This window comes from Pantherophis guttatus, chromosome 6, assembly GCF_059756535.1.
Source record: "Pantherophis guttatus breed Tessera chromosome 6, ASM5975653v1, whole genome shotgun sequence".
Classification (NCBI taxonomy): Eukaryota; Metazoa; Chordata; class Lepidosauria; order Squamata; family Colubridae; genus Pantherophis; species Pantherophis guttatus.
The window spans coordinates 44,435,676-44,460,539 of record NC_142068.1 but is presented as its reverse complement, the minus strand read 5'-3'; the positions used below and the strand labels follow the sequence as shown (position 1 = coordinate 44,460,539).

Below are 24,864 nucleotides of genomic sequence, written 5' to 3'. Positions count from 1 at the left end.
CCATAGTTTAGGATTGTGACTGAATCTTCATATGTTTTGGGGAAGCCATTTATAGGAGCCACAATTTGTCAGTATTTTATTATAATGTTTAACTATTATTCATCCAAACAAAGCTTCTTGTTCTTTTTTACAAAAGAGTTGAAGCATGGAGATTGTAGTTATATTTCTGAATGGATGAGCCAAAGTTTGCTATTGCATTTGGAAACAGCTGTTGTACTGCTCTGAATAAATTATTGAATGCTGTAAAACTGGGTTTAGTGGAAGCGATTTTCCTGCCCCAATTTTTTATTTAGTTACCATCTTTTATTCAGTAAAGCTACGATTGTGCTTTTCCCCTTTTTTTCCTTCCTTTACTGAGAACAGCACACCTCCTTGCATTAAAATAAGTGTCACTTGTTTTCAGCAAGAAAGCATGAAGTCCCAAATCTTGTCTCAATTATGCCAATCTCCTTGTGGATAAGGTATTTGTGAACCTACACAGGTCACACACAATTGATACAAGTCCTCAATGGCAGTCATGCTTCATAAATGGACTGACTACAAAAATCTGACGCCACAGTCCAGAAAACATTCTACAGATAGGACAAATAATTGTGTCAATTTCATTACATTTAGATGAATGTGTGCAAAGACAAAGTTAAGTATCTGTCAAGTAGAATGATTATAGTAGGGTTCATATTGCTAATAAATGTAGATACCCCATGTTTACACTCACTAGTGTAAATGTATCTTTCCTGGGTATGATTCCCAGGGTCAAGAGAGCTGGGGAATAATTGAATGCTGTATTGATGATGTATCTTGAGCCCCATCATCATGTATAGCCAAATTTCTGGTATATATTTCCAGATGGGAGCTTTGGAGGGATCTTCTGTAGTTTCATGAGGAGGCATCGTATGAGATTAGTTATAAGGGAAGGGGACATGTAGTGACATAGCCAGCAAATCAAAGCAAATGTTCTGATGGAAAATCTCCAATCAAGCTCAGTAAGTTGTTGACTTCATGGACATGACTATAATTATCTTGACGACACAAAAAGTGGTTTGCTATTAATCATCCAACTCCCCAATTGAGCCTACAGGGGATATTTCTTCATCTTCCCTCCAATTACTCACCAGGTCTGGCTCTGTGGAGTTTTCAGGTTAGTTAGGTTTTGCTTCCTAGCTAGCAAAAAGTTCTGGATTCGTCATTAAAAATTTGAGAAAATGCTAAAAATTTTAGTTAGCGCCAAAAGCAGTTTTGGATAAAAACACTTATTGCCATCTTCTATAAGAAATAGAGTCCCATAGCAAAGCTGTTGTATGGCTCAGAATGTGAGCTAGATATCAGTTAGCCTTGCAAGTCTAAGTAATCTCAGAAGCAGTACAAAACTCAGTTGGGAAGCACTGATCTTAAAAGTACCAAGTTCTAAAGTCATGCATCTAAAGTGCCAGGGCAGCAGGATCTGTGTATCAGGAAACACACTCCCGTTCAAACTATCAGAAGTATATCAAAATTCAAAGGGAGCAAACCATTTCCTTGGGATTTAGGGATGCTTTTGTGAGCATACTAGTACAGGCCTTCAAACATTCTCTTTTGTCGTCTTTGTTATCTTGCAGGATGCAGAGAAATTAGCTTCTCACAATACCTTACTTAATCACTAGAAAATATACTTTTAACCAATGAACTGTGTTTAAAATCTTGATTAACCCCACGCTGAGGAGCTTTGTGTATCTCTAAATAGCAAAGAGCTGAATGCCATATTTCCAACATGATATTGTTGCTGAAGAACATGAAGCGCAGGGACCCTGTGTTTCCAGTTTATTTCACAGCATTGTTGCACCTAAGATAAGTTTGTTATGCTATATAAAAATAATTTTTAAAGAAAAGTTCTCAAAGCTAGTGAGACAGGAAAAAAAATACAGTCAATAAAGACTCAACATTTAAAAAAAAATAACTAGACTTTTTAAGAAAAATTAGTTAATGATTTTATATCAGCACCCTGCTTTTAGTAAATAAAAGGTACCTAGGATTGCTAGTAGGTAATTGAATTCTCCAAGGAAAGGAAATTATCAGCCCAGAATATTTAAGTTTCATTTTCACATCTTTTTCTTCTTTACTTTTCACCTTCACAGTCTTTGAAAATTGATCAATTAGAGAAAGATGCTTATGAATTTCTTAATATGGGTTTTGTGATTTGCGTTCTACCATTTCTCCTGGATAGATATTCCACTTAAAAATTAACTTAGCTAGTTTGGCACTGGGAAAATGGAGCAAAAATAAGAATGAGAATAAAAGAAGTATCCACATGTTTAGAGAAATCCAGCTTTTCTGGAAGTACAACATCCTTATCTAAAGCAAAACAAGAAGTTTGCACTGTATATTTAAGAAGTCGGAAAATAAGGGTGGGCACAACATTATGGCAGATGGCTTGCTAGCTAGAACCCTCAGCAAGAGTGTTGGTTCAGAAGATTGATTTTGGTACAGAATTTACTTGTCTAGTTTCTGCTTAGTTTTATTGCATTGAGGATAGTTTCACATATGGTAACTTGTTTTCATGTCAATGAAGGTTAAGAAATTGTGTATATTCCGATGAAGAGCGGAGAGGAAGAAGAAAACTGCTATTCCTACATAAAATTAGACAATTGTTGCTTAGCTCATACCTAGAATTGTTATGGCAATAAGTCCTTTTCTTTATCAAGTCTTATGCTTTGGATATTACAGAATGTACATTTTTCTACATTGAGATAATTTTCATATAGAGAAAAGTTGATGAGGTAGGATTACAGCCTTGGTTCTACATATTATGCATTTTACTAGCAATCATTCTTCTCATTTCAAACCAGCTACCCATTTTTTCCTGCAGGCTACATACAGCAATACCTATACTAGTAGTTTTCTCCAATAGACTAAGTCTTAGGATGTCACCATGACTTCTTTTAGTACAGAAATTCCAGCCAAGCTTGGTCCTGACAATATACTTGGAACTGAACTTATGGAGTCATCCAGGGCACCATGAACTCTGGCTGAAAGGGGTCATCTTTGGTTGATGGGGCATAAGGATACAGACAAGATGTTTTGAACAGTTTGTTGATCTGATTGTATGCTTGATTCCTGTTCAGTAGAATTATTTACATGTGGCCTAAGGGAAGCAACAAATTGTGTCTAAGAGGTGACTGATCAGTGCATGTAAGAAGTAGCCAAGTTGGCAGAAAATAGACCATGGCTTACTTTTGATATTTCACCAACATGATAATGAGGGCCTTTGAGAACAGCCTCCCACCTGTACAAGTTTTAAAGTTGTTTCTGTTAAACAATATATACTCCACTTATATTAATGCATGCAGGATGACCGTGTCTGTTTAAGGAAATTTATAAGATTGGAAACTTCGATACATGTTTAATTTTGGGGCTCTTCTTGTTCATCAAAGGAAAAAATCATATTTAGTAACAGGTACAATATGCATTTATTTGGTACAGTATGCATGCACTTTATTCTTCGTGATCTGTACAAGTGTAATAATTAAGAGAGGACAAATGGGAAGCTATTAAATTGAGAAGAGTGGGTGTTTGTAGGAGAGTATGACTAGTAAGTGGCTGAGAGATGCATCTTAGCGGTGGGGAATAGCATTTGTTGACACTTCAATCTTTAACTTGGATTTTGCGCTGCAACGTGGAACTTTTTCATCAGCCACTCTAGTGTATGAGAGGCAAAGCCTTGTTGGGAGTCGGGTTGCATCAGCTACCGGCAGCTCTCCCTGGTGGAACTGATGTGGCTCATCCCGGCAACTCTAGGATTGGTGGCTAATATGCTTTTTTTGGGATTTCAGGAATTCAATGCCTTTTGACATTTCTCCTGCTGCGCCTGATAGAAATCTCCCTCTCCTTTCTGTCTTTTCTTTATGAAAAGTAGGTAACAATGCTAAACATTAGAAGCAATATGTAATTCTTGGATCTATTGCAAGAATTCTGTTTTGGATTAATTCTGTCAAACCAGTGCCAGGAAACTGAAGTTTTATGTACTTCTTTCTTGCTCTTAATAAAATAGTGATGCTTGGCTGCAAGGAATTTCATGTAAGAAATTTGGATGAAATTATATGAAGGCAGCTATGAACACCTTACTAATTCATGTTTTAAATATTTTTCAGGGAAAAACTTGTTTATAATATATGGTAGTGTATGGTTACTTTTGTATCGGCCCTAAATTTAACATTTTAAAAAATATGACATGTCTTATAATAGCATAAAACTAAAGCACTTGGTATATTTATGTATTTGTTGTAAAAAGTTAATAATTTTGCTTTTTAGATAATCGTTTAAAATGTTCCAGGGCAATGGGGTGGCAAGCCACTGTAAATTAATTCCAGTATAACTTAATTTTACTTTGGGTGGGAGAATGAATGGGAGAATATGAAAAGAAATAAAGTGGAAGCAGTCAGAAGTTGCCACAGAAGTAAACAGACACAACTTCCAGTTTCTGCCAGTAGCCAGCATATTTTTGGTTCCTAGAAGGCAATATATCTCACTTACTAAGAATGCTGAGGGCAAGAGACCTTGTGATTACTGGAGATGGAGTATTTATGATCCCTGAACTGTCGTTTCCCCCAAATGCCTGTTGACATGGATCTGCAAAGCAGTCTATCTCCATCCATTGGCCAAAGGAACAAGAACAGTTAGGGTAATTGTCCTTAGTGAGGAAAGATTTAACCCAAATGAGGTATAAAAATGTGTGATTACTTTACCATTTTGCTCTAACCTTAAAATATTATTTTTCTGTCCCTTCTTCCTTCCCTTCCCATTCTTCTTTGTGTATCTTTATAATTTGACTAACCTCTTTTTGTTGCTCTGAGGGAAACCACTACAAGAGAGTATTGAAAAGCAGGATAACACTTTCAAAATGAGAAACTTCAGTTCTGCAATAAATAGAAATTTATGATCTTACCTTGGAAATGTGTATATTAGTATTAATATACCATGTTTCCCTGAAAATAAGACCCTGTCTTATATTTTTTTGAACCCTGAAATAAGCGCTTGGCCTTATTGCCATGCGTTCAAAAGCCCGATTGGGCTTATTTTCAGGGGATGTCTTATTTTGGGGGAAACAGGGTATTGTAGAAAATACTTATTTTTAAGGAACAGTTAAATATGAGACCTTTATCATTAGTAGTGCTCTTAGTTAATTCTACATCTTTACTCTAACTTTGGTGATGCATGCATATCAAATTGATACTTTAAAGACCTACTTTGGTTTTTATTGGGGATTTGGGTTTATTTCTGTGATAAGTGCCTAAAAATGTCACGGGTACTTTCACTTTTAATTTTATGTACATAAAAATAAAAGGGTGTACTTTTGGTTTGCTTGGTGAAAAGCATTGGGTCAATCTGTGTATTTGAGGATGATTTGGTTATCTTCAATTTCTGAAGGTATTTTTCCAATATTAAGTGTGTGTGTGTGTGTGTGTGTGTGTTTGTCTAAAACCTTAAATAGCAATAGCACTTATACCGCTTCACAGTGCTTTATAGCCTCTCCAAGCAGTTTACAGAGCCAGCATATTGCCCCCAAGAAGCTGGGTTCTCATCTTACCGACTTCAGAAGGATAATGGAAGGCTGAGTTAACAGAATTAGCTGAATTAGCCTGCAGTATTGCATTTTAACCATTGCGCCACCACGGCTCATAAATAAAAGCACAAAGAACTCTGTAATTGTTAACCTTACTGGATTTAAGAGATTTTCAATGATTTCGTTAATGTTAACAATATTATTTTCCAATCTACTTTGAAAAGAATTCCCATTGTTCTGCAAAAAGAACAATTTTTTTCATCTTTCCTCCCCATTTCAGTTAGTGCAAGGAGAAACCCATGCTTTATTTTGAAAATGACATTTTCCCATAATTTTTTTCTAGTTAGCTGTAGAAGTTCTCTTTGATATTTATTTTATTTTATTTTATTAAATTTCTATACCGCCCTTCTCCCGAAGGACTCAGGGCGGTGAACAGCCAAAAGATAAAACACAGAGATACAAAATTTAAAATAGATTAAAACAGATTAAACAATTTGGCTAAATTTTAAAAATATCCCATAATTAAACAAATTAAAATTAGTGTTTAAAATTTAAATTTAAAATTTTTAAAAGGGAGAAGATTTAGGCCAGGCCAGCTTGATGAAATAATAACGTTTTAAGCGCGCGACGGAAGGTGCGCAGATCCGGGATCCTCCGTATCTCCGGGGGGAGCTCGTTCCAGATCGTAGGTGCCCCCACAGAGAAGGCTCTCCCCCCTAGGGGCCGCCAGTCGACATTGTTTGGCCGACATCTCCCATATGCAGTGGGAAAAATTGTACCATACAAAATCATTCCGGTTTTCCTCTTTTTTCTCCTTGTAGGTGTTCTTGGCATCATCAAGATTTTGACCATGCTGCGCCGAGTGGCTCTTCTCCCTTCCCTGCGTTCCTCGGGTCGATTCTGGCAGGTGTCTGATGTGGCTGGATCCCATCCTTGTATGTATGAGAGTGAGAGGACTGGGAATGGTGATCCTCCTGTTAATAGGATGCATTTGGGCAGAATTCTAGACCTGGTATCTTAATTTCCAATTAGATCGCTACCGGTGGCCAACAACAACACCATTGTTTCGCTTATAGCCAGGGACAATCTGCCCTCTTGTGTCCTGCTGCAGCTTTGATCCTGAAAGCAGAAATGTTACTGGTTGCAAATATTCCATCCACTTTGAAGTTTATTCTGGAGGAAAAGTTCAACATTTTGATGAAATCGGAAAATTACTATAGGTTTCAGTTTGACTCCCTTATTTTCTTAGTGTCTATTTTCAGGTTTCATAAATACAAATGGATGTAGGTCAGTGAGATATAGCAAGGAATGGAGAGTCTTACTGGAATTCCTACTTTTGCAATTAAAAGAAGATGCACTTGATTATTCAACAAAAATTGCTTATTAAATTTTTGTTTATTAACATTTTTTAAAGATGAGGCAGCTTTATATTTCAAAATGTTTTTAAAATAGAGGAAAAAATGTAATTTATTAATCAAATTTATATAGCTACCCATCTTACAAAACACCACTCTGGGCAGCATACAACAATCAAATTGTAACAAATATGAAAACAGGCAATATAAAATCCAGATTAAAATAAAAATTATAAAAATCAATACAGGTGGTCCTAGAATTAAAACCATTCATTTCATGACTGTTTGAAGTTACAAGGCACTGAAAAAAAGTGACGACCATTACAGTATCCCCATGGTCGTGTGATCAGAATTTGGGCACTTGGTAATAGGCCAGTATTTATGATCAGCATTCCAGAAAACCTCTGACTCCCAGTAAAGACGCGGAAACAGGCATTTTCCAAAGTTTTCTTTACTAGAAATAGGTAAACTGGCACATCTGGGAAATCCCAAATCTGAAAAGCCCAGGCTTTCCTTCAGTAATACAAAGCTCTCAAAACCACCCCCTTTCTCCTCAATCGATCACATGCTCCAATCAACGTCCGTTCCACCTCGACCCAGCACCTGACCCTACTCCTCCAGATGCTGGATAACCCTGACCTTGACCGATAAGAAGAATGCTATTATGTCTACTAATTTCCCCTCCTACTTTCCCACACATGAGGAGGTAGCAGCATTTAAGCTTCCGGCCTAATATGGCTTCCAAGGCTGACATTTATGACAGTTGAACTGTCCCAGGGTCATGTGATCACCATTTGTAACCTTCCTAGATGGCTTCCAACAAGCAGAGTCAATGGGGCCAGCCAGATTCACTTAAAGATCACATGATTCACTTAACAATTGCAGTAATTCACTTAACTGTAGCAAAAAAAGGTCATAGAATGGCCTTTTGGGCTCAATTGTGGTTGTAAGTCAAGGACTACCTGTATACCAACCTTAAGGAAAGGGCATCAAGCAATGGAGCCTTCTGAGCATATCTCCGGAATTTAATTTAATGTAATTTAAGTATTTGTTTTAAAAAGTTATTATAATGTCCTGATATACATGGATAATGAATGGATAATGATAATGAAATCCATGGAATGTTTATCTTCCTTGATGAATATTCTGTTTGTGCCCGAGAGGTTACTTTGACAAATGTTTTCTTCGTCAACTTGAAGTCAAACAGGAAATATGGAGAGGCTTCCATCTCAGACTTGGGACAGGGAGGAGGAATTGGGATAGGTAAGTCCAGCTGATGCTTTTGCTATGTTTCAATTGCAGGCTTACTGGCTCCTAACCTCGTCTTGAGAAATAAGTCTGCCCGAGGCTGGAGCAACATACCTTTTATCACAGTACCCCTCAGTCGCACCCATGGCAAGTCTTTCGCACATCGCAGCGAGCTAAAGCATGCCAAGAGAATTGTGGTGAAATTGGGGAGTGCTGTTGTCACCCGAGGTGATGAATGTGGCCTAGCCCTGGGGCGATTGGCATCCATCGTTGAGCAGGTAACTTAGCTTAGGTCTTTCATACCTAGCTGATTTATTGATCTAAATTCTAAATCCATACACCTGCTAAAGGTGGCAGTGTTGGGGTATAAAGGAGGATGCTACATAATATACACCAAGAGCCTTGGTGGCGCAGTGGACTAAAGTGCTGTTAAAGTAGTACTTAGCTGCCAGCTGCCTGCAATTACTACGAGTTCAATTCTCACCAGGCTCAAGGTTGACTCAGCCTTCCATCCTTCCGAGGTAGGTAAAATGAGGACCCAGATTGTGGGGGCAATAAGATGACTTTGTATTAAAAAAAAAAAAAAGAACACCTAAGGGGCTTAGTGGGGGGGCGAAAGCCCTACTAAGCAGGTATATACAAAAGTATGAAGGCTATTGCTTAAATGCATTGTAAGCCGCCCTAAGTCTCCAGAGAAGGGCAGCATATAAATTGAACAAATAAATAAATAAATAAATAAATAAATAAATAAATAAATAAATAAATAAATAATAGATTAAATCCATCTTCAGTCAATTGATCAAACCCTGCTTTAGAACCTTCCTCTTGTATTCTCCTTGTTCTAGTTCTTGATACGTTAACTATTTCTCTTTGCCGATTAAATAATGAGTGAGAAGTACACAGGAATATGAACATTAATAAGTGTTCAAATAAGAGAGGTGGTATCTTAGAATCTTTTCAGGTACTTATTAATGGATAAATTACACTGTTTTGGGATTATTTCAATCCTTTCAGAGGCCAACTGCTGTAGAGGGACACTGCACTGTTTTATATACTAGTACTACGCAACATAAGCTTGACCTTGCTCCTTTGAAGAGTGTTTGCAATTGTGTTTGAAAACTAAAGCAGCCTAAAAAGACAGAGGACTTCTTCTTTTGGACCCATAGGTGTCAATGCTGCAAAACCAGGGCCGGGAGATGATGATTGTCACCAGTGGTGCAGTGGCATTTGGAAAGCAACGTCTCCGTCATGAGATCTTGCTTTCACAGAGTGTGAGGCAGGCTCTCCACTCGGGGCAGAACCAGCTCAAAGATATGGTGAGTAACTGGGGAGAGATGCCAAAGCATTTCTTAGAAATGCTACAGGTGCTGCCATAGCTGACTGATGTGTTCTCCGATCTCTCTAGGCCATTCCTGTGCTGGAGGCTCGAGCCTGTGCTGCTGCTGGTCAAAGTGGGCTGATGGCACTGTATGAGGCTATGTTCACACAATATAGCATCTGTGCAGCTCAGGTAAAACACTGCATACTTTTCATGAAGGCTCTGTAGGGTTGCTAGTGCCAATCTTTTGAAGACAATGAAATTTTTGCAATGGGTTCTTTTGTACTCTGTTCTAGGAGCTCCAGTTCATTCAAGCAATAGCACTGTGACAAATTGCAGGGGGTGGGGCTTGCACCTCCAACACCAAAGTAGAACAGGCTGCCAAACTCTCCTTAGTCTAACCTGCCATACTGAGATGTATAACTATTAGTAAATCTCAGCCTAAAGATTTGACAATCTGACAATCCGTAGGGTTGCATTTTTTGAGAATGGCAGGCCCCTTTTTAATGTTTTTTTCTTTTCTCTTGTGAAGACCTGAGTGGGTACGTATGTATACCCAATAGTTAAGCATACGGCTAAGATCATTTACCAGTTAGGCAGTATGCTCCAGTTTCTAAATTCAGTAAAAATTTTAAACAACCTGGCAGAAAGAAATTAGAATTATTTTACTGCACTTTAAAACAGACCAGCAAAGACTTTTTAAAGTAAACTTACCACCAACCTTCATCTGTGATTATATCTTGACGTCAGCTCTATAGGATTCTAAAGCAGAGTTTGGCCTTTGCTTCTAGAAAAAAAACCCAGGTTCATTCAATATAAAGTTTGGGGATATGGAAATAGATTACTTCCAATCAGTGCCTTGGATGTGGTGCTTTCTAGGTGATTCTTGAAGTCCCTTTTTGTTATTGTCTCATGGGAAATTTACATAGGCTTTGATTAGATTATATTCCTAGATATATCTGGAATATTCTTTAGAAAAATGGTCTAGCAATTGGATAAAGGAGTCTGGATTCTCTAATTTAGGGCCTGACAACATCTTACTTGCATCCCTATTTCATATTCTTCTCCTGGATTCAGGTGTTAATAATTTTTACAGCAAAATAATAGTAATTTTATAACCTACCTTGGATCGTAATATCACTTTTTAATTTGTTTTGAACATAAGAGGTCTACTAGGTCAGATCAAGGCCTCTCTTAGTCCAGCTTTTGCTTCTCAAAGTAGCCAACCAGATGGCTCTAGGATTGGAGACAGGCAACTTTCCACTGCCCAGATAACCTTGAGTCTTTAACCACTAGCCCTTTTTCTCCATGAATTAATCTAATACCCTCTTAAAGCCACATAAATGAGTAACAGTCACGTCTTACAAGTATGAATTCCATAGGTTCCAAGTCATCTTTTAGCCACAATTTTCCAAACTAAAAAGTACTAAATATTTAGTCCTTTTAACCTAAGGGTTTAGTTGTCCTCTTCTGCATTTGTCCCAGTTCTATTCTTTTTTAGATACAGCAACCAGAGCTGTACACTTCAAATGCAAACATACCATAGGTTTGCATAAGGGCATTACAATGTTGTTCTTAATCTCTTTTTCTAAAAAAACTAGGACCATAGAATTCTAAAAAAAACTAGGACCATAGAACAGTTGCCACGCCATTTGTGCTGCTATGATCATATTTTCCTGGAAAAGATACAGTTATATCAACCACTAGGGAATAGTATTTTTCAGAAGTAAGATGATGTTTCAGATGTTATTTTATGTATTCTCTGAGTTCAATTCCTGATAGAAGATCTGGACACTATAATATCTGGCTATGCATTTTTTACAAATCTCAACCAAGATGAAATCAGAAGTATATGCATTGTATAGTATATGCATTGTATAGAGTCTAAATGTGCTTCCCCTTTCTCCTTTTATCTTCATAATCCCTTTTATGAGTATCTTCATGTCTGAGATAATCATAAAAGAACAAGTCCTCATTTCCAAGACTTCTAAGTTTATACACAGAGCCTTTAGTGAAAATCCTCTCTCCCCACATGTCTGTTGACATTCTTACAAAACTATAAAAAGTTATTAAGCCAGGATTTGCTTTTGGAGTGATTTCCATAGTGATTTTCATTTAACAAAGGATGTTCTTCTATAAGGCTAGTTACTTTTTCTTTCATGAGTACTTCTCAAGGCTCAAGGTTGACTCAGCCTTCTATCCTTCCGAGGTTGGTAAAATGAGGACCCAGATTGTTGGGGACAATAGGCTGATTCTGTAAACCACTCAGAGAGTGCTACAAAACACTGTGAAGTATATATAGGTCTAAGTGCTATTGCTATTGTACAAGTAACTGAAACAGACTTTTGTTTTGTTTTGTTTTGTTTTGTTTTGTTTTGTTTTGTTTTGTTTTGTTTTGTTTTGTTTTGTTTTGTGGCATGTATTCCTTCCTGCATTCGTTATGATTGCCTTACATTTTTTTCTGACAGTTTCTGCTTCTTTTATTTACCTTTCCATTTATTGAAGGAAGACACTTTAAATTTTACGGCTTCCTGAATGCTGCTTGAATGCCATGCTGGCCTCTTTCAGGACTTGTTGACTCTTTCTTACATGGTGGAATACTCTCTATTTGAGCAGCAATTATTATAATATTTTAAAACCTCCAGGCACAATGATGAGGCTTGGCTCTTCAGATGTTTCCTTTGACCCTCTTTTTCACTAGTCTCCTAAATTTAAAAAAAACAATACGGAATTTTACCCTCTTGTAATAAAATAGGACTGGGTTGTACTCTCCTGTATGTTTCCTGTATGTTTGTATGCTTTTGGCCTAAATCCTTGTTAAGAATTTGGAAATGTTGGTAGTATCTGTCTAAACTTGCACATCATACTGAAACAGATAGAGGAACATTTTTATCAGAATAGTTTTTCTTTTCTTTTTTCAGATCTTGGTTACTAATCTGGATTTCCATGATGAGCAGAAACGTAGAAATTTAAATGGGACTTTGCATGAGCTGCTACGGATGAATATTGTTCCTATCATCAATACCAATGATGCCGTGGTTCCTCCCCCAGAGCCTAACAGTGACCTGCAGGGGGTAAACGTGGGTAACATCTTTTAGTGGGTGGTTGGTACATGCTTCTTTGTAGATACACCAACATGCTTATTGGCATGGCCATCTGTGTTTTTCAGAAATGCTTTGCATGTTGTATAGTCCATCTCTGCTTTTCATTAAAGCCTATCTTCAGACTTCCATATGAGCTGGTAAAAAAGATGCAGCTGTTTTAAGAATTACATTAACTTATAAATCCTTTCTCCTACCAACCTAGTAGTTCGAAAACATGCAAATGCTAGTAGATAAATAGGTACCACTATGGTGGGAAGGTCACAGCATTCCATACGCCTCAGCGTATAATGCCAGCCACATGACCATGGAAGTGTCTTCGGACAATGCTGGTTCCCTAGGCTAAGAAATGAAGATGAGCATCATACCCTAGAATAGGACATGACTGGACAGGGGAAACCTTTACCTTTATAAATTCTTTCAACCAATGATAAGTCATTCAGAAGCCTGAAAAAAGTTAGGTTACTTTAATGAATAGCAGAGAGAGTTGTGCTCAGATGGTCCGGAACAATCTTTCCAAGTCGTTTTCAAAGTTGCAAAGTTCAAATTGAGCTGTAATGCATGCTAACATGGGCTTAGTGCATAGGGCAGGATGGAATACAGTAAGTAGGGCTGACATGTTTATCTCACTGCTTCTGAAGGTAGCAATTTATTCTTCTTGCTGTGACTTGCCAGACTGACTGTTGACATGATACTGATTGACTCCTAACTATGCAAAATGCAAATCGACCTCAGGGGCCACCTTTGTGCTTTGCATCTCTAGGAATCAATTAGACAGATAGTGGCTCACTTGGCTAGTTTTACTGACCTTTTTTTTTTTTTTATTTGGGTTCTAGGTAATTAGTGTGAAGGACAATGATAGTTTAGCAGCACGGCTAGCTGTGGAGATGAAGACAGATCTGCTAATTGTTCTTTCCGATGTTGAAGGTACAAGATATTTCATTGCCTAACTAAATTAATGATGTGTTTATGCAATTACTTGGTTCAGGAAGGGAGTGGGGGAGGTGGTTTTGGACTATACAATATTCAAATTGCCCCATATCACATAACCTTGGAAGGAAATAAGAGCGATAGTAGCCTCATGAGCTTTATTTTGGTTCTGCTATCGCTCTTGCAGTTGACTGGATCCTTGAAACTAATAGAATTAAAGAATCAAAGATACTTTAATTCCATTTGATGCTATCAGATTCATTTCTATCCTTACATTTCAGGACTTTTTGATAGTCCTCCAGGGTCAGATGATGCAAAACTCATAGATATATTTTACCCTGGAGATCAGCAGTCTGTGACTTTTGGAAACAAATCTCGAGTGGGGATGGGAGGCATGGAAGCCAAGGTTGGTCAGATTTTCTTTATATTTCTCATACATTTCTGTTTCATTTTATTATCTTACTAGAGGAAGGAGGATGATACTTAAATAGCAGTTTGGAACATCTGTTGATGCTTTTGCATAAATCTCATAATTTCTTCAAATGGAAAGTTTACTTCTGCATTCTGTTTTTTTGTCCATGAAAGAGACTAAAACCACAAGCGGCCAATAGATGTAGATGTATGTGTTTGTATAGAAATAAATATAAATACGTTTCTGGTTTCTGTATCTCACAGAAAAATAATCAGATGGATGACACATCTTTGGCATATGCCAGAAGGTTAAAATAGTTGTTACTATGCATATCTAAAAAAAACCAAAACACTTTTTACAGGTTAAAGCTGCCCTATGGGCTCTCCAAGGAGGAACTTCAGTTGTGATTGCTAATGGAACACATCCCAAGATCTCTGGCCATGTCATCACAGATATTGTGGAGGGGAAAAAAGTTGGCACATTTTTTTCAGAGGTAAAACCTGCAGGTAAGTTGGGGTTGTCACAACTATCATCTGTAAAGAAAGAAGAATTGCACTTAAGAAGACTATAACTTTTAGGACACAATAGGCTAAACTTCTCTTGTCTGGTGCCCACTAGGTTCTTTAAATCACAACTCCTAGAATTTCTCCCCTGGATTGGTATTTCGAAGTTCTAGTCCAAAAATGTTGGGAAAGGCAATTTTAAGCTTTTAAGCTATTCGTTCCTTTGACCATGAAAGCCATAAAGCCACAGAAGTTATATTGGCAATAAAAGCATTATAAATAGGTGTCTTGCAGGGGGGAAAAGGTTTCTTTTAGAATGTGAGCAGGGTACATATGAATTGGGGAACATTTTGACACTTTCAGAATTTTGAATTTTATATGCACAAAAAAGGAAAGGGGGCAAAAACAAAAACGTATCTCTCATAAACTTACTAAAACATACATGGTGAGCCAAATAAATTAAAGACATAGATAAAACCTGAAAAGGCTATATAACTAGACTTGGTAAATATTAGCTGAGTTCATGCCGGAATTTTATATACTCCGTTGTGAATAGTGGATGCTGCAAAAAGCAAAGGTTGTGTTGCTATTATCTACTTTGTTTATATGTACAAGAGTTGGATATGTCAGGTGTAACATAAAAGGAGAATATTGTACAGTAGATACACAGTATGCATAAAAAACAATCATGAGGTCAAGAATAAATTGACGCTAAATTAATGTGAATAGAATACAAAGGTAAGTTCAAAGTATAAAAGAAGTATCCTGAGGTGATTTGGTTATAGAATGAAAAAGAATGAGGATCAAATTTGAAAATAAATATATAAAGAAGAAGAAATCGGCTAAGGAAAAAGGGAGGGTTAAGAAATACATGATTGGAAAGAAGTGATCAGATCCTCAAAAAAAAAAAAAGAGAGACATTTAAAGAACAATATGCAATGTATGAATTGAATGTGATTGATTTGTCAGGACAAAAGGCTAGAGTGAACGTCTCCCACCCTTACGACATTCAGGAGACTATTAAATCTTGGCGGTTGACCCAGATCCTGGGATAGGCTGGTTGTGGAGCCCTCTTTAGATAGGGTTAGTTTAGGGCAGGGTTTTTCGTTTTGATAATTGGGTCTTTATGCTTTCCAATTTATAAGTAGGTAATAAATACAATTAGATTTTTAAAATTGTATCCTTGTAGTACATGGTGGAATTAAAGATCGGTGTTTACTATATAATGTTCTTTGTTTGGTTTTAAAAGGACCAACAGTAGAACAGCAGGCAGAAATGGCTCGAACAGGAGGCAGAAGTTTGGCAGCACTGCAACCTGAGCAGGTATTTATTCCAGTTGTAATGCAAAACACTGTAACTTCCCAAATATACTGTAGGTGTTTATGGCTCAATAGCACTACAGTAGTCCTCAATTTACGATCACAGTTGGAGCCAGAATTTTCATTTTAAGCAAGGCAGTTATTAAGTGAGTCATGCCCGATTTTATTTTTTGCTATAGTTGTTAAGCAAATCACACAGTTGTGAAGAGAATCCAGCTTCCCCCATTGATTTTGCTTGTGGTAAACCAAGTGAGAAGGTTGCAAATGATGATCATGTGATTCTGGGATTCCACATCTGTCATAAATAACACGCCAGTTGCCACACACCTAAGTTTTAATCATGTGACCATGGGGATGCTGCGTTGGTTCTAAGCCCAAGGACTGGTCATAAGTCACTTTTTTCAGTGCTGTAAATTTGGTTGCTGGATCCGCACGTTGAGGACTACCTGTGTACAAGAACAAATCTTGCATAAATGTTAATATGGATTTTTCTCTATACAAACGAAGGTACTTATATTCTTGTACTGTGGCTTTCCCTAATCTGGTAGTGCTCTCAGATGTGTTGGATAACACCATTTGCAATTCCCGTTCATCCATGCATTGATGGACGGAAATGATAGAAAATATATCTGGAGGGCACACATTTGCAAAAAGTTGAAATTGGATCCTTTTTATGCACCTCCCATGGAGAATGCTGTTGATGGCACCTTAAAGTATCTGCACCTAAGGAAAAGCAAAGTAGTAGCAGAGCCCAGGAATCACGCTTTCAGGATATTTGCAACAGTTGCTCTTCACTGAGAAAGCAGAAGGTAGTGAAGTTGGCTGTGAAGAGGCTGACTTGAGTCCATGAACCTGGTGGGACGACATAACAGTTCAGATTTTATGTACAGACAGAGGCTGACCATTTGCAGCACTGGGTGTGGTCTGAACAATTAATGACAGGGGAACTGTATTTGACTAAATTCAAGCTACAGAAAGATAAGTTATCAAAAACTACCTGCAATGACATGGCTGATGTCTCCTTGTTCTTCTTACTACAGAGAGCTGAGATCATCTATCATCTTGCTGATCTTCTGACAGACCAAAGAGAAGAGATTCTTCAGGCTAACAAAAAGGATTTGGAAGAGGCTGAAAATAAAGGTACTGTGCAAAGGGTTCAGGAAGCTTAACATTGTTTATGGAATAGGAATGATTTTTCACAAGGATAAGGCATTTTTGAGATTGATTAGTTTTTGTTTTCACATCCTGCGGAGATTGATAAAGCAATCTGCAAGCATTCAGAAATAGTTGACCAAATTTCCTTGAAACTTTGGAGTCCTAATTCTTTTTTTGGAGGGGGAGGAAAGCTTTTCATAAATTAGGAATTGACAGTTTTGATGTCTGCGGATATGATCACTGTCATATTGGTATTGGTCACTTGTAAAATTTCAGACATGAACACTATCAGTGATACATGATTCTATGGCATAATTTAACCACTGTGTGGTTAACACCTTCTTGTCCTTTGCTCCTGACTATTTTTTGTTCTTTTGTACACTTCGTATTATCCACTGAAAGTAAGAAAAAGACATCATCCACTTTGGAATGAGTAACTACTTCCCCTGTTTCAGGAATAGGAACGATTGCTTCCCTGCTATTTATTTTACCTTTCCCATAGTTGCCTTTCTGTGGATCCCATTAACTGTGGCAACTGATCTGTGACCTCTCATTTCTGATTCCATTTCAGGGAGATTGGCTCTGCCTTTGCTAAAAAGACTCAGTCTGTCAACCTCCAAACTGAACAGTTTGGCCATTGGATTGCGTCAGATTGCTGCGTCTTCACAAGACAGTGTTGGCCGTGTCCTTAGAAAGACAAGAATAGCAAAGGACTTGGAACTTGAGCAAGTGACTGTGCCTATTGGGGTCTTGCTGGTGATTTTTGAATCCCGCCCTGATTGCCTTCCCCAGGTATGGTCTCATTTTTATCAGTAGTAATATTGTTTATTGTGAAATAGAAACATACTTTCATTCGTGAAACATACTTTTTTAAACCACTTCTTTGCTCATTCTTTTGCCTATTTAAAATAGAATTTCAGTCTCAAACTAATATGCTTGTGTAATATATATTTAATTTATGACTGAGATCTTCCCCTGGTGGATTCATAATACATTTAGTATTTATCCAATACCAGAAAAACTAGGAAATGTGTCTGGGAATTCTTAGAGATTTGGCACAATATATCTCAAGATGCCAGATGGAAAGAGGCTGTTCTGATAGACTAAAAAGGTACTGTGATCTGTTCTTTACTGTTCTTACTATGTTGGTCTCTCTCATTTCCTGACAGGTGTCTGCTTTAGCTATTTCTAGTGGAAATGGTCTGTTGCTTAAAGGAGGCAAAGAGGCTTTACACAGCAATCAAATCCTTCACCATCTGACTCAGGAAGCACTTTCAATTCATGGGGTAAAGGATGCAGTGCAACTGGTGAGCACTTAGGAACACAATATAGGGTAACTCCAGTGGGAAAAGGTATTGTAAAATAAGGAAATCTCAGATTGATGTCAAAATCAGATGCATTTTTGAAAGAAGAGTACAAGCAACATAATACTACCCTTTTTCTGTTTTTTAAGAAAAAGTTCGATACTTGGAAGTTAATATTTGGATGAGAAAATAAAGTGAGAATTACTGATTGTGAATGTTTTAACAAAGTTGTCCTTTGTTGGAAATTATGTCGCAGGTGATTGCATCTAAAGCAGATTTTTTGTTCTTTTAATTGCAGTTTGTTGGAATTCTGTATCAAAAAATTACAGCTTAAGGATTTGTGTAGTGCAAGGGATTTTTTTGAAGCAGGAAAGGATTATGAAAATGTTCTTCATTTGAGGCTGTGCTTTTCCACTTGAGAATTTGTGACTGGTTGCACAGGCTATTTCAGACATTGTTCTCTAGAGCTGTCTTGTTTTAACAAGCTTGTTGTTCACAATTGTATACTTCAAGCTTTCAAAATCAAATAGAATGAATAGTATGAACAATGCTTATATACAACTTTTATTTTCAAAATTTCAAAGTGATTTCAGTCACTTATATGAGAGTTGAGCAGCTATATAAATTTGTTTAACAATAATAATTTACAATGCTAAGCAAAGGATACATTTAAAACATCATATAATAGGGTGAAATAAAAATTAAAATATCTCATAAAGAAGAATTTAAATACTGTGATGGCTGATACAATAATTTTAAAAATAGCTAAATATATTTGCATACGGTCCTAACAAAAATATTTTTGTTAATCTGTTTTGTATTTAGCCTCATGATGAACATTTATTTGTTGCAGAATTCATTTATATTTATATTTATATTTATAATTAAATACATGTGTGTGCATGTATATGTACATATAGAGACATGCATACCCAAACATAAATGTATATACGCATGCACAGATTTGTCTGTATTTATATAAACTAATGTTTGTGACTTGACTGGTTTGGTTTTTACAGGTGAACACCAGAGAAGAAGTGGAAGATCTTTGCCGATTAGATAAACTAATAGATTTGATAATTCCCCGTGGCTCATCTCAGCTGGTTCGGGATATCCAAAAAGCAGCCAAAGGAATCCCAGTGATGGGGCACAGTGAAGGGATTTGCCATATCTATGTGGACTTGGAAGCTAGTGTTGAGAAAGTTACTAGAATAGGTGAGAGATTTTGTTTCTTAAGGGTAAGCATGGAGGAGGTGAGCTATCATCAAGTCTCTACTTATCTATATATTTTGGATGTTATAGAGTAGTCTTGTGCTCCAAATGTACAGTAAAACTGGCAACATTCCCAAACATAGGAGCAATATGGGTAGTTCTCAACTTACAACCATAATTGAGTCTGGAATTATAGGTGTAGATTGTTGCAATCATAAGTAGAGGCACCCACATGACCAGAAGTAATTTTCTGTCCTTTTTTGGGGACATGGAATAGGCATTTTTTTTGCCAGAAATTGGCAAAAAATATTGTGAATTGCTGTCACATGACTGCAGAAGCTACAACCAGTTGTAATGCTGATCCATCCAAATGCAGTCACATGATTGTGGGAAAGTGGCATCACCATTTATGACATCGGAAGTTGTTTTACAGGCCATAAAGTAGCTGTTCCATGGCCATCATAACTTCAAACAGTTGTAAAACAACTGTTCGTGAAACAATGACACATGTAGTCCAACACTCTGTAGGAAGATTGCTTTCCAGCATCTTTAAACATGCCACTGAATTAAACCAATTATATATCCTTCCTCCAGTAAGAGACTCAAAATGTGAATATCCTGCAGCCTGCAATGCTTTGGAGACACTGCTAATACATCGGGATTTACTGAGAACTCCTGTATTTGATCAGATCATTGACATGTTGCGGGTGGAACAGGCAAGTGAAAATGGTTTCCAGTGTGGGTTAAGTGTAAAAAATTGGCTGTCAGTAATTTCAGTGCTGTGTGAGGTGTTATGTAAAAGATGACACTATTGATGCATGCACTGAGAAATTTCTAAATGCACCAGTAAGGTGTATATATCATATTTAGCAAACTAGTAGTAGCATTTGTTTGCCCTGATAACACATATTGATTAAAACCAGGCTTTCTAATAGTGCATCTTAGCTTTGGGATTCTCAAGATGCTTGCAATCTTATTTAGATTGGAAAACAATTGAAGATATTTGAAAATGAGGTTCTTTTTGAGGGTCCTGAGCCCAAGTCCTTGAAAACGCAGAATTCCTCAATAAAAATTGGTTAATTATTGTGTAATATACTTGGAACCAGATTATAGTGCTGGATTGTGAAAGAATTTTATTTACAACTTCAGAGGCCGAGAGCTGGATTGAAAGAAACACCTATGAACTAGCCTCACAAATGAGATAGAAATTCCTCATCTAGATTCCTATGTAAAAGTTCATGACTGAAAATATTTGACCCAATGCTGAGAGATTTTTTTTCCAGAGACACATAGAGAAGAATATAAGATGCTGCCCAAAGCCAAATTAATATATGCAGCCTGGGAATTCTGAGAGGTGCAGTCCAAGTGCATCTGGAAGATCCCAGGTTAGAAAAGGCTGGTCTTCACTGATTGATGGGGCTCTAAAGTTTCAGACATTGACTTTTCTGGAAATGCCACTGATTGAATTGGGTACTCTGCATGCAAACACACAACATCTAGTACTCTAATCTACTTGGCTGGATTCATACTTCACTCTCTGGATAACTTTGTGCCAATCATCCTTTCAGACTGACTTACCTTACAAGGTCAATTGCGGGGGTAAAATAATCGCTCATGTAAGCCACCTCGAGCTCATAGAGAAAAGGCACAATATAAATTTAACAAATAATGTAATAATATTTGGTTGTATGAAAATACACTCAGCAACTTGCGACTTACAGTTTAATAAGATGTGCAAATCCAATTAAGGCTTACTTCAATCATGATTAGGCAAGTGATTGTGTTGTTCAATGTGTGAATTGGGTCATCTATGTAGCCAAACTGTTTTGTGCAAAAAATGATTAGGAAAAGAATGCATAGTAAAGTGTATTTGTCTTTCATTAGGTAAAGGTACACGCTGGCCCCAAATTTGCCTCCTATCTTACGTTTAGCCCTTCAGAGGTAAAATCACTACGCACAGAATATGGGGACCTGGAATGCTGCATTGAAGTGGTGGACAGTGTACAAGATGCTATTGAGCACATTCATAAATATGGGAGCTCCCACACAGATGTAATCATCACAGAGAATGGTTAGTGGCAAAATCAACTCCTCTGGTGCAGAAAAATGCACATGTCTGTGTGAGGGTTTCACACAGTTGGCACAAAGGCTGCTTCTGAAGTTCCTGTTTAAGAAGGTGACATTTCCCATGTTCCTGCCTCTCTTCCCTTGCATTTGAAGATATGGGCCACAACTCAATCCTAATCATACCAAAATGACAAAACTGCATCATGACATCACAAAACAAGCCCTGTCCTTTTGTATTTCCATCACAACATATATAGAAGTATGCAAGGGCAAAGTTTGCGTCATAATGCCACAATGCATACTTGCCTCCCCCCCTCCCCCTCTGCCATTGCCTCTAACTACAGCAGCTTCCTCACTAGCATTTCCAGTCCCAGATCTGTGAACAAAGCTCCCAAGGAAAGATGCTCTTGTCACCTTCCTTGATATGACCGGCATTTCCTCAGGTTTCCAGAGAAATGCAGATGGAATATATTGTGGCATTCTTACTTCATAAGTAACATCTGAAAGAGGCCTCCCTATGACTTGTTTTTAATTATTTGTCTCCAAGGCTGCTCTATGTTGCTAGAGCTCTCAGGTGCCTGTTGTTCCATGCTTCTTCCACTGATCTATTTGGACAGAATGATCATTCTTTGGGATGCATCCCTCTATTGGCCAAAAAAATGTATCCACATACAAACGGAGTGATTAGCAGGGCTTGGAGCTGGTACTTTGAGTACTTTTAATACTTTTGCTGAGACTGCCATCTCCAGTGAGAATTTAGTGTGGCCACAGGTATTTGTGCTGCAGGTTCTATTTTCAGAAATATAATTTACAGAATTATCTATGACAAAATATCTGATCCTTAGTTGCAAGTATCGTGCAAACTATCTTAGCATCACATTAATGAAAAAAAATAGTGCAACACATAGAACAGGTTCAAAGAGGTGATTTTTGCTGCATTAGAATTGCCCACAGCAACATAATGGTATTATAAAACAGGTTATTCAATAAGAATGATTTTTTCCCTTTTTGTTATCTTCAGAGAAAACAGCAGAGTTCTTCCTACAGCACCTGGATAGTGCCTGTGTGTTCTGGAATGCCAGCACTCGCTTCTCAGATGGCTATCGTTTTGGGCTGGGTAAGGGAATGTGCTACTTGCTCTCTGCATGCTTGAAGCTAAACACAAAACATTATCTTGAGGTTAAACCTATCTGCATTTCAAGTATGATTGACTTTCTTTTTGACATTTGATATTTTAAGGGGATTTGCTAAACTGCCTTGAAAAGCTTTGGGATATTTTAGTATTAGAATAATTTAAGCCAAAATGCAGGAAGAATCTTAATGAGGTGGAGGTTATACAAGGAGCAGAGTGTATAAAACCAGTGTAAGATGTTGCTAAAATGCCCTATTCAGGAAGTATTGTGGGAAAGATGTAATTGAACCAATCAAGAAGCAATTGTCAACAGCAGTCTGTAACAACCAGGGTATGACATGAATGATAAAGTAAGAGCTGTAGTTGAAAATATGTAGGCGTTTAGCATGAGGATGCAATTTAAATAGAAATATACCAGATATTGGCTGAACACATTTAACTGCTTTCCATTTAACACTGTGTCAGAAAAGGAACCTTGGTAATCTGAGTAAGGAGTAAGAATGAATAAATGCTGGCAAGATTTTGAAATGAGGGAAAACATGATCTGGATAACATGGCCTGTAACATTAGAAAGTATTTCCCCCTTTCTGTTTCTTTTTAAATTCATTTTTATTTTATCTTTCCTTTTCAGGTGCTGAGGTGGGCATCAGCACATCACGGATCCATGCCCGTGGGCCAGTGGGAATTGAGGGGCTCTTGACGACTAAGTGGTTGCTACGTGGGGAAAATCACATTGTTTCTGACTTTTCTGAGCAAGGGAGCATGAAATACCTTCATGAGAACCTTCCCATTCCACAAAGGAATACTAACTGAGAATCTGAGTGAAGAGCGTGGTACTTATAGGGCTGTTGTTATTTCAGAACCTAGCTTGGGAAGGAAATGAGCCTTCTCTAGTCATGCAGAATTTTCTGCACTTTTGGCTTTATGGGTGCTCAGGAGTGTGGAAAGTGGGGTTCTCTGCTTTAGTTTCCCCCCACACTCAACTGCATTATGTAGATGACATGTGCAGAGGCACACAGGATCTCTTGCAGTGCAGGAAAAAGAACTTTTGATATTTCATTAATGAAGATGATGGTGATGATGATGATGTACTATCAAGTCTTTTTCATAGTTCACTCCAGATCACTGGAAAGTGTTTGGCTAGTAGCAGAACTGAATGCCTTTTTTCCCTGATGCTTTTCTTGCTTTGGGAAAAACATTTGGGAATTTTTTTCTTTCTCCTTCTCTAGAAATTTGTAGCAACTTATTTTAATTTTTAAAAGTGCTCCATCAGCTCATGTCTTATTTAATATATTGAATTACCTTAATAAATATTCCACAAAGTGAATGGTCTTTATCCTCCAAACATTATTTTTCATGCCTAATATCCTTTAATTACTGGCTGCCTTGTGGGATAGGAGGCTAGGACAGTAATAGTTATATCAGTCAGGGTTTTCACTATAACCCTTTTATGAATATTTGTATCAAATATTTTGTTCATGAATTTTATATAGAATTTTATTTCCCCTGAGACAAACATATTTTTCAAATTTCATGGTTTTGCAAATAAAACTCCCTTGCAATAAAATTATGGATTCAGCCATTTTGTTTGCAATATATATTGTGTTGTACTAGCAATAGGTGACACATTTATATAGCTTGCAACACACATTGTGGAGTTGTACTTGATCACCTTATTTTTGTTTGGCAAAATCTTTTTTAATCTTTCGAGCTCACATATACCTTGTGAGTTGAGTGGTAATTATTTCTATTTTGAATACATCATTCAGAGCAAGATGCTGATTTGCCCATATTAGCAAGCTTTCAACTGAACCATGAAGCTTATGTTTTTGAGATCCAATACTGGCACTTGATCTTCTGAACTGGACTGCTTTCATTGCACCTCTCACAGGCTTAATTCATGGTAGATTTCAGTTTAATTTTCCACATGGCGAGTTGTGTGTCAATATGTGCATTCTTGGTTTCTTGATTAGGTAGTCCAGTGAAAACTGTTTCCGAGGAAGTTTTTTATCAGGAGCTATAAAAACCTCTGGAATGTTCTGGTAAACATCAACTCTAGCATTAAATTTTTATATTTCAGATACTTATAACCTATCATTCCTACACATTCCATACAAGAAAAGATAGTACTTAATCATAGTCTCCATTATGTAATGTCCAAACAGAAATTCAATATCATTTTGTATTTCCTAACTTAGAAAACTATACCTTTACGGGATTTGATATATTTGAGGTACATTCTTCCTATGGTAGAGAGCTATAAGAAAATTAC

General features: G+C 37.3%; 1 protein-coding gene across 6 annotated transcripts in view; it reads left to right on the top strand.

Annotated features, from left to right (window-relative positions):
• Positions 1 to 24,159, top strand: part of ALDH18A1 (aldehyde dehydrogenase 18 family member A1) — a 28,640-nt gene extending 4,481 nt beyond the window's left edge. For 3 of the 6 annotated variants that reach the window (XM_087872763.1, XM_060682811.2, XM_087872764.1), the window contains exons 2-18: positions 6,358 to 6,471; positions 8,194 to 8,417; positions 9,306 to 9,455; positions 9,545 to 9,649; positions 12,379 to 12,531; positions 13,395 to 13,485; positions 13,770 to 13,894; positions 14,262 to 14,406; positions 15,653 to 15,726; positions 16,763 to 16,862; positions 17,449 to 17,669; positions 18,047 to 18,184; positions 19,201 to 19,396; positions 19,988 to 20,109; positions 21,278 to 21,464; positions 22,482 to 22,577; positions 23,224 to 24,159. In XM_087872763.1, the coding sequence (XP_087728889.1) occupies positions 6,387 to 6,471; positions 8,194 to 8,417; positions 9,306 to 9,455; positions 9,545 to 9,649; positions 12,379 to 12,531; positions 13,395 to 13,485; positions 13,770 to 13,894; positions 14,262 to 14,406; positions 15,653 to 15,726; positions 16,763 to 16,862; positions 17,449 to 17,669; positions 18,047 to 18,184; positions 19,201 to 19,396; positions 19,988 to 20,109; positions 21,278 to 21,464; positions 22,482 to 22,577; positions 23,224 to 23,405 (2,394 nt within the window). In that variant the 5' untranslated portion in view covers positions 6,358 to 6,386 and the 3' untranslated portion in view covers positions 23,406 to 24,159. Of the gene's footprint in view, positions 1 to 6,357; positions 6,472 to 8,193; positions 8,418 to 9,305; positions 9,456 to 9,544; positions 9,650 to 12,378; positions 12,538 to 13,394; positions 13,486 to 13,769; positions 13,895 to 14,261; positions 14,407 to 15,652; positions 15,727 to 16,762; positions 16,863 to 17,448; positions 17,670 to 18,046; positions 18,185 to 19,200; positions 19,397 to 19,987; positions 20,110 to 21,277; positions 21,465 to 22,481; positions 22,578 to 23,223 lie in introns of all 6 variants that reach the window. The other 3 variants (XM_034439808.2, XM_034439809.3, XM_034439810.2) reach the window with 1 other exon arrangement.
• The last annotated feature ends 705 nt before the right edge of the window (positions 24,160 to 24,864 follow it).